At 43.5% G+C, this 10,238-nt stretch overlaps 1 protein-coding gene across 2 annotated transcripts in view; it reads left to right on the top strand.

Moving 5' to 3' along the window:
* Window positions 1-4,914, top strand: part of TMC7 (transmembrane channel like 7) — a 261,682-nt gene extending 256,768 nt beyond the window's left edge. For both annotated transcript variants that reach the window (XM_085628843.1, XM_085628844.1), the window contains exons 15-16: window positions 3,689-3,767; window positions 4,253-4,914. In XM_085628843.1, the coding sequence (XP_085484969.1) occupies window positions 3,689-3,767; window positions 4,253-4,396 (223 nt within the window). In that variant the 3' untranslated portion in view covers window positions 4,397-4,914. The remainder of the gene's footprint in view (window positions 1-3,688; window positions 3,768-4,252) is intronic.
* The last annotated feature ends 5,324 nt before the right edge of the window (window positions 4,915-10,238 follow it).

The following is a 10,238-nucleotide window of genomic DNA, read 5'->3' on the forward strand; positions in this document are numbered from 1 at the left end:
GTACTTTAAGTGCCTGCACTTTACAATGCCACGGCGCCACGTAAAAATACAGAATTATCGCCCTGCTCCGCTCCTGCCACGAAACATCTGCGCTCTATGGTAACAGCCCGCAGTTCTTTTAGCAGCCGAACGTGCTCGTGGCGATGTGAGAAATGTGGTGAGCTCTTTAAAATAGGTACCTGCTTCTGAAGGTCCTTTCAAAGCCTGCGGGGAGAAATGTAAAGCACAGCTGGCTGCTTCTGATACTGTGGTCTCAGATTTAAAGGGCAGGAGCCGAGAGCAGGGGGAGAGGACAAGCACACCACTGCCTTTCTCCGAGGCGAAGCAGAAATGCCTCGAAGAAAGGCAGCGGCGTTTCCGGATTCGGGGGCGTGGTATTCTGTTCTCTCCTCTTGCCATTGGCTGGAGGAGATAATTAGAAAAGTAGCAAAAAACACGCCCCCGAATCCGAAAAGGACGGGGCCTGTTCGGAGAGACAAAGCCTCTTCTCCAATGGCTGGCCAGCATTCAAGAGGCCAGCCAATGGAGAAGAGGGGAGAAGAGGGGCGGGTTCAAGCCCCTCTTCTCCAACACATTAAATCTCCGACTTCCGGTTCTGCCTTCGGCAGACCGGACGGTCCTCGACCTAAAAAGGGACATTGCTGGCGAATCTGTTCTTCCCCCCCACCCCCCTCCTAAAAAATCATGAACACTAACAAGGAACACCGTGCAACAAAACCACTAGCCGTGCTGGTGATAAAATCCCCACATCGGGAAAGGAAGGATATTATACAAAAGATAATCTTGAAAAGTCGGAATGGTGGTGCCCAGGACCAAACGGTATACCAGCAATTATTTTTAAAACAAATCCTGCATTCTAGTCAAACCTTTTATTGTTTTTGAAAACTGTTATTTTTCTGTTTAAAGCCATCATTCTAGTTGGGATCCTAAATCTGTCTCACACACACACAAAAGCAGAAAACGGATGATCCATCAAATTTCAAGCTAATAATCCTGGATGTTGAGACGAAATATTTTCACCTCCCTGATCCTGGAAGATGTGAGAGAGCAGGCGTGGAGACCTAATTTGACACCTCAGTTTAAAACGGGATTCATGAGAAATAGCAGCACTAACGAGAATGGTGTAGCCCTTGTCCAGCTTCTTTGCAATTCAACAATTAATAAAAGACTTGTCTATGCATGCTTCATTTATTTCAAGAAAACATTTGACAACATTGACAGAAGCCTGTTGTGGCCTAAATTGGGCAAATGAGGGATTGCAACCAAATCATTGGATGCAATAGCAGCCCTTTACTCTAACAATTGAATCCCATGTATAAGAGCAGACAAAAAACTGTATGAGGAAGCCTTCCTTAATAAAGGTCTGAAACAGGGATGCATGTTGGTCCCCATTTTGTTTAATCTGTTTGTCGCCGATATGTAGGAATCAATTACAGACCAAAGGGCATGCCCATCGGAACTAAACAGCCATTGCGTGTTTCACAATTTGCTGGCGATACCATTTTATTGGATCACTCTGTCGTAGGTCTCCATCGTTCATTGTCAAACCTTTAACGCTACTGTCGAAATAATAATTTAGAAATTAATGAAGAAAAAAGTTTAATTTTGTCAAGGAATCAAAACAAACCTAGAAAAATGTGAAAGATGGGTCCACTTACTAGTACTAGCACAGATTCATACAAGTACCTGGGGTCGAATTTCAAGCTTTCAACCATCATAAACAACATTTGTATTCTCTCGTCATCCAAGCTGCCGCATTAGATTTGCGCTAAAAGAAAAAATTGAATCATCTTACAGGCCCTTTTCTAACACCACCCACCAGAGTCCTGAATGCCAAGGGCCTACCTTCGATTTCATAAGGGCTTAAAGCCTTTCCTGGCAAATTCAGGCAGTGGCTCAGACAGGTGCAGTCAAAGTTGATAAATCTGTTACCGAATTCTGCGTGGGAAGCCCAACTTTATTTTGAGTTTGGACTTACAGAGCAATCATTGGTTCAAAATACTGTCTTATTAAAGCTCTGGTTTGAATTAATCAAGCAGAAATTCCACTTTCAGATATCACCTCAGCCACTAAATCTCGCACTCCAAATCTAATAATTGGGTCTTGGCCTTTCAGACAACACTCTGCGACCTACAGAACACCACCATGGAATCTTAATATCAGTTAAGAACATTTTAAATTGCTTCCTAAAAAAGTCAGCCAAGGCAAAATCCAGAACTGTTCATCTGCAAAGTTTGCTAACAAAGCACAATTATCCATTTACTGTCGCCATCTATACTAAATCAGCACCCCAAAGGTATCTAATGCTGTCTCTATCCTGCAAACCCAAACTCGCGATTTTTAACACTACGTCTTGATCTTTTAGATATAGGTGAAATTCTCCAGAAATGGAAACGCAAGGGAGCAAATGCAGCCTGCGTCTCTTGTCCATATTTTAACGAATCATTTGCATATGTTTTTTGTGTGTGTCTTGGTTTTGTATGTGAGAGAAATTATTTTCTTGGGCTACCCTACCACGAACGGGACATAAGTTCCTGTTCAAATGTTATATTGCACTGCTTTCAAGGGACAGATGGCAGGTAAATTGGCAGATTCACAAAATTTATGGAGAAAGTTCTTGATGCGTTGACCAAGCAGTACGCCTACTGTCTTGAGCTGACGCAACTCTTGCCTCTCCCAAGACATTTACTACATATTCGATGAGTTATTTTTTCAAACTTTAAGCACTATATGCAGAAATTATATTTGTTCTATATTGATCAATTTTTCTGTACTATAAGATATTTTCAAACTTATTTATTACCATGACTGTTCTCATTTGATCATTTTTATTTAAATGGTTTTAATTAACTAGAAAATATAGATTTACTGAGTGCAAGCAGTGGGTTCACTTTGATGAAGTCCCGGGCTTAGTTAATCCCTACCTAGAGGGAGTGGGACTGTTGCTTAGCACACGTGTTGGTTGTCGATTGGTGAGTAGTGTAGTCCTGGGGGAGCAGTGAGGAGAAGGTGGTGGCACACACCGCTACTGACTGTCCACATAGTGGGTCTTCCATGTACGCTTTCAGCTGATTTCTATTGGAACGTTTTCTAAGAGAGAAGGCCCGGAAGCAGCTTGCTTGTTCACTTCACCTGCGCTGTGGTCTCATCACTGCTGAGGTGAACTGGCAGTGTAGCCCTGGTCAGTGAACACGTGTATCGGTTTGAAAACCCTCCTTCATATCCACAGATTTTAGAGGCACTTGAAGCCACATTTCCATATTTGTATTTCAATGGGTTAGGGGTTATGTGCAGAGTGGTATAATCTACTTCTTTGGCTTCAGATGTTTGAGACTGTCAAAGCATGCTTCCCTGTCGTATCGCACCGTTCTACCCCTCCCTTTTAGCAATAGTTCAGAATCTATGGAGTAAAAGTGCTGCAGCTGAGCAGCTGTCTTATTCTGCAATCATTCCCTGAACTGGTTTGCATCAGCACCGTGATTGAATGGCCAGTCTTCATGGTAGCCCTCACAACCGGAAACCCAACTTTTCAAGCTGTTTTCTTGATACCTGTCCTAATATGAGCATGTAATTCAGTTCTGTCATAGTATGACTGTATTATATTTCTGCATGTGTATTTTCTAATATTGCAAAAGGAACATTTTCATTGGGTATAAAAACCTAACCTCTCTCGTTTCTTTTTTTGTAGTCTTATTATGTTTTATTTTGTTGCATTGGCTGGAGCTCATAAACGAGTTGTTCTTCAACTCCGGGAACAATTGGCGATGGTAAGATTTCCTTTCGAATGTTCTTCACAATGTGTTCTTTTCCTTGCGTATAGTCAGTGCACATACATATTTAGCTAACTGTGATTTGCATACTGAACACAAAAATGTAAACTACCCCTACTTAATATTTGTATGTAATCTATAGAAATCCTGTCATTAGTTATGCTCGCTAAAGAATTCCCTTCTTACTCATTTTTGAACCAAGCGAAAGTAAATAATTTATTAGATTTTTTTTCTATCTGCGGAAAAGTGATTAGTCTCAATCTTTTACAAAACGAGTCCACATGACTAAAACATTCATACAAAAAGAGCAGCAGTTCATACAAAATAATCATCTCTTATTAATGCTTTGTGATCTTGTCGCATTTTCTTTTTTTTAGTCTTTGTTACTATAAAAGAATTAATTCCAGTCTGCGTTTAATATAGCTGCAGCTCCCTCTCTCCATCAATAGGTACCTTTAATACTTCTCCTCTTTTTATTACAGGAGGGCAGAGACAAGCTTTTTCTAATAAGAAAAATTACAGAAGCCCAGTCCGAAGAAATAAAAAGCATTAAAGGCATCTCTCATAGGAAACATGGGTTGCAACGCAGAATGCTCCAGCGCCCACCGGACGATATTGACGCATAAAGGATATTATGTTGTCTTTGTCATTATCTACTAAGGATTCCTCTGCTGCCGCTTCTCAAGATTACTCATTGCACATTTTTAGAAACTATATCAAAATTCAACATGGTACAACGGCGCTAAAAATAAGAAAACAAAGGGTTATTGGTGCGGTGAAAGTTCCAGCCGTCGCCTACTTTATGCTTTATCTTTTACACTATGAAATTGTGTCCTTCAGAGAAGGGTTGAAGTTTCAGCTATCATTTTTTCCTTCAAAACTTTCCCATTTTTAAAGGGCGTTTCATATTTTACCGTACACTGAAGTGGCGTCTTGAGAATAAAATCGACAATGTCAGTGTGTTCAAGTTTTTATATTTCCTGGAAATGAACTTCAAATGTAATGACACAAGAAGCCTAAAGAAATGAAACAAAAGCATAATGTGTTGTGTTTCCGCTGCTCTTTTCTATTGTCTTTTATTTGTATATATTATCGGTGTAGATGTACAAAAATGTAACTATATTAAAATGTGAAAAAATCTTGATTCAACATTTCTGATGTAATCTGTGCGACTAATTACTCTCACCTGCGCAGTTTGCTTCTTATCAGTTAGTAACCTCCTTTTCCTCTCTATTTTTAGTTCTCGGCTCCAGACCTATTGTTTCAAATACATAACATGTACATAGAGTGGACTTTGAGTCAGTTCCTTACCCATATCTGGCTAACTTTGTTGTCTCTTACTTCCTTGCTCCTAACTCAGTGGTCTTGTCTTTGTCTAGACCATAAGCATTTTGGTTCATTTTTCTAATTGGTTGAGTTGTTTCCTTCCACTGTGTTTCCTCTAGAAGTTTTTCTTGAGCAGTACCCCAGCACACCGGTAGGTGACGGTAATTGGCTCCGTGTGACGTCATCTGTGCCAGAAGTGATGTGCACGGTGCCTATACAGGCACCAGTCCAGCTTGCTGACGGCATTTCTTTTCTTTCTCCACCAGTCAGCGCAGATCAAGAGCAAGCTACCCCGTTAGTCACTTTTTGACTGAGCTTTTTGTTGAAGTTTTTGGAGCGGTCTTCTCCTGGTGTGGCAGGGATGCCCACTATGAAGACTGGCTTGAAGCCCTTTGGCGCCTGTCATTGACAGATGTCGGTGACAGATGGGCATCTTATCTTCCTCTGGTGCCTGGAACATGGCCACGATGTGAAGACCTGCGCCATGCACCCAAGGACCATGAGGGAGTGGTCTCTCAAGCTCCTTGCTGCCTGACGAGCAAAACCGCTACGGTCTCGATGCCGGTCAAGAGGAAGGTACCAGGATTGGTCACAGAGTCCAAGATCTTTGTCTCATTCCAAGTCGTCGGGCCACTTGGGTTAGTCTCACAAGAAGGAAAAATGTAAGAAGTCGAAGCAGTCCTGCTCGCTTGGGAGGGACCAGTACTGGTTGCACACCGGTGGCTTCGGGCTGGCATCAATTGGGCCCCTTGCATCTGCAGAAGGATCCGGATGGGGGGCAGTCGTACCACCTCAACCATAGCACGACGCCAGTCCCGAAGTAGACGCTCCTGGTGGCACCGTCCCCAGTCTGATCCCCAACTCTGACATGGAGCCGGAGGGGCATAATCCGATGCTGAGTGGAGTCATGCCTTCCGGGCCGGAGCCCGAGCTCTATTCCTATGGGCTAGGACTCTAAGAGGGTTGGGAGGGGTCACTGAACCCTGAGGAATACCAGCCGATAGATCCACAGATGGACTGGTGTGAGGAGTTGGCAAAGGCCAGTGGACTGGAGACTTTTCCAGAAACTGGCATGTTTTTTCTCCCCTACTGTGGTTAGAGTCCTTTGCAATGGTGGTAAGCGCGGCCAAGGTCCTGGACCTAAGCCTACCCTCGGTGGCAGTCAAGACGAACCTCTTGACGGAGGTGTAATAGATAAGGCATTACCGAAATTCAGTAACTTGTTCATTCATCCCCTCCACTTTCTGATGCTGCTCTGCGAATCCGGAGCATATCCCAAGAGATGTCATGTTTGGTGACGCAGTGGATTCTTAGATCCATGGAACCCCGAAAAAACACAGTTAAATTAAATGTAACCTCCCGCAAGGCCCATGGGGTAAGGGTGCCCCTACCGTGGCTCTTTACATCTTATTTTGTTTTATTATTTAGGAATCTGGGACAGAGTGCACAAGTCCTAAAATTGTGTCCTCCGCTTTTCCTTCAGGTTGCTGCCATCCAATCACAATGCATGGTTGAACTTGTGGATCTGTCATGGATCCTCCACGGTGTGAAAAATGCTTCTTTTTGTTTTATCATTCATGCTTTCCGGTCCACAATCTTACTTTGTGCCAAATCTTGTGTAATTCAGTTAATCTGTTTTGACTATTGCGGTGTCTACATTTCCTGTGGAAAAATTAATAGAGAAAATTTGTTTTGGGACCCTGCATGATCGATCACCCCAAACCTTTCAAGAAAGGAGCCGAGGTGGACAATGTTTTTGGTAAAGTTTCATGAATATTCATCAAACAGTCCTGAAGTTATTAGCAAACTAAAGCATGCTTTTCCTATGCAAACGTGGTCCTCCCTAGAACTACACAGTGGTGACCGCCACATAGTAATAGATGTTTCTTCTCAGTCCTAGCAACTGCAAAGTGTTGCCAGGCATCTTGATCCCTTTTTCATGCAACTTGTTTTTCTTTTTTTTTTCCAATTTAGCTGCCAGCTGTGTTAGATTGGTATTTTAAAAATCAGGATTCCGGGATGTATTTGAACACAATTTATTTCATGCTTTGTTACTATTATCTTAAGATAATATTCAGACTATGTTATTAAATACAAGAATTGCATCATTCATCCTAGTACATCAAGAAGGGTAAGACAAAAAAAGGTAACAAAGATTCAATATAAAGTGGGGTAAATATTTATTTTGCATTCTTCATATGATGCAACAGCAGCCAACATGTGCAGGCCTTGGGCCTTTTCAAAGCTTTTGGTACTAAAATGATGGTCAGATGTCCTTTCCATAGTATACAGAGTCAAAGATGTTTCATTTATGTCTGTGGAACCTTGTATAAAGTTTAATTGGAATTAGTCAGCTATTCAAATTGCTGCGATTTCCCGTTATTGTCTCTGCTAGGTCCGTCAGGGGTAAGAAAAAGGGCAAGTCTCTTGCTGTCTGGAAACTTTATTGTAGCACAGAAAGCCTTGAAAAGGCCCCAGGCCTGCTCTTCGCCTGCAGGCGAAACCTGTGTTGGCTGTCACATCATGTTTAGAATGCAGAATAAATAATTACGCCCACTCACCACCTAGGGCCAGCTTACCACACAGACACCACAGCAGTCACAAACTCCCTCCACTCGGGAGCCCCCATGTACCCCTGTCCTCACCACATTTTTAACCTCTAAAGCAAGAAGATCAGCAGCAAGCTCACCACCCTCTTCAACGCCTCGATCACCACGGCCACCTTCACCGAAGAATGGAAACATGCAGAAGTTAAACCACTTCTCAACCCAACCCCAGTGAACTCAAAAACTACCGTCCCATGTCTCTGCTGCCCTTCCCCGTGAAGTCCACGAAAAAGCCATCAATCACTAACTCACTGAACACCTGGTGAACATCCATCTTCTGGACACTTCCCATTCCGGATTCCGCACCAACCACAGCACCGGACCCACCCTAATTGCTGCAACCGACGACATCAGAAGCGTCCTCGAATGGGCAGAAATGGCGGCCCATATCCTTCTCGACCTCTCTGCAGCGTTCAACACAGTATCTCACCACACCCTGATCAAAAGACTACATCACATCGGAATTCAAAGAGATGCTCTCAAGTGGATCGACTCCTTCCTCACTGGAAGAACCCAGAGAATCAGTCTATCACCGTTCACCTCGGAATCCAAGAACATTATCTGCAGTGTCTCTCAAGGTTCATCCCTCAGCCCCACTCTGTTCAATACCTACATGACCCCCTTGGCCAACGACACCAAGCTCTGCTCTCTCTCTCAGAAGACCCTACCACCACGAGAGCCAACTTCTACAGATGTATGATTGGATGAAAAACAACTGCATGAAACTCAACACAGACAAAACCGAAGTGCTGATCTTCGGCAACAACACCTCCCTATGGAAAGACTTCTAATGGACCTCGGAACTAGGACCCTTACCCACACGAACAGACCATGTTCAGAACCTTAGCATTATCCTGAACAGCAAACTCACTATGAAAACCCAGATCAACGCAGTCTCATCCGCATACTTCGTCACTCTTCGCATGCTCTGAAAAACCTCTAAATGGCTCCCTGTCAACACCAGACACAGTCACTCAAGCCCTAGTCACCAGCCTCCTGGGCTACAGCAACGCCCTCTGGGCAGGAATCACCACTCACCTCCTGAAGAGTCTGCAAACCATACAGAACTCCACGGCCAGACTCATCGACCTCCACAAACTTACCCACATCACCCTTCATCTCAAGAAATTCCACCGGCTCCCCATACATAAGAGATTTTAATTCAAGATTCTGATCCAAACCTACAAAGCACTGACCTACCAAGGACCAACCTACACCAACCACCGCCTGAACTTCCACCAACCCTCCAGACACCTGCGCTCTGCCTCCCTCACACATATCCCCCACATCTGCTGTAGAAACAGTGGAGGACACTCCTTCTCCTACCTTGCAGCTAAATCCTGGAACAGCCTCCCTCTTCACCTCCTGGCCTCCACTTCTCTCCTAGAATTCTGGAAGGCTGTCAAGACCTGGTTGTTCAATGTAATTCTCCTGAATCGGCTAGACCCTCAGCGCCTGGATACTTCCACGGGCGATTAGCCGCACTTCAGAAATTCCTCTTGATTAGTTGCTATTTAGACCACCTTATGTTGGATCTTCATTTCCTTTTTACGTCTAACCATTCTTCATGTACGAAAATTATTCTTGCAATTCTTTTATCTAATAACATCAGTCTAATTATTATCTTACCATTCCAGTGACCACTCATGATATAAATTGTATATGAATGCATTCCTGAATCCTGAGTTTGTTGCTGAATTGTATGTGAGAGGTGGGTGTCCTGAATTCAAGAGGATATGCACACACTCCTAGGAAAATAATCAAAATGCAGCATTATTTGAGTACTAGGGTATGAAGACCCCATGTCACAGTTGTCTCAGGTATATTAAAAATGTCTGCCTTCATCTCGGCGCATGCATACACAAGCACATTTCACAAAGCATGCGTCATGACACGTTTCCACATCGAAACCCATCTTGAAATGCTTTTTTCTGTAATAGGAAACCCATTCCAACATTTCCAGCCATGCTTGCATATGTTTCTTGACAAATGCACATGCATGCTGCTAGAAAAAGCATTGGCTGAGCCAATAAATCTGCTTTTGGAGCTGAACTTATTGACTTTGTTAATGCTTGTTTATTTCTGGCATAGCCACTAGGGGGCAACATGTCTGTATGAATGTAGAGATGGACCCAAGACACGAAGTTGTTGGCTCCATCACTAAACCTCCCCTGCGGAAAGAGTGCAGTGTTGCCAATTACTCTAAGGTAGGTGGATTCAAAGCTATATGCAATTACAGCAGTGTTACAACTGTTTGAAAAGGTACATGTCACAAATACACAGGTCACCAATGCAGACTGTCCTCTCTCCTCTACCTTGTCCTGCCCCCTTAGTGCTCGACACCTTTCCATCTATTTCCTGCCCTGTGCTTTTCCGCGACAAACCATTTCTACTTTGAGTGCTCGGCTCATAGGGTTTTGTTCACCTGTCTCGCACTCCCTACCACTCCTCCTTTTTGTGTCTGCCACTCTTGAAACTCCTCACCATTCTCTGTGCTGCTGCAACCATTTATATTGCCTGTGTTTTCTTGCTCTCT

The sequence above is a fragment of the Triturus cristatus genome, chromosome 10 (genome assembly GCF_964204655.1).
Source record: "Triturus cristatus chromosome 10, aTriCri1.1, whole genome shotgun sequence".
NCBI lineage: Eukaryota > Metazoa > Chordata > Amphibia > Caudata > Salamandridae > Triturus > Triturus cristatus.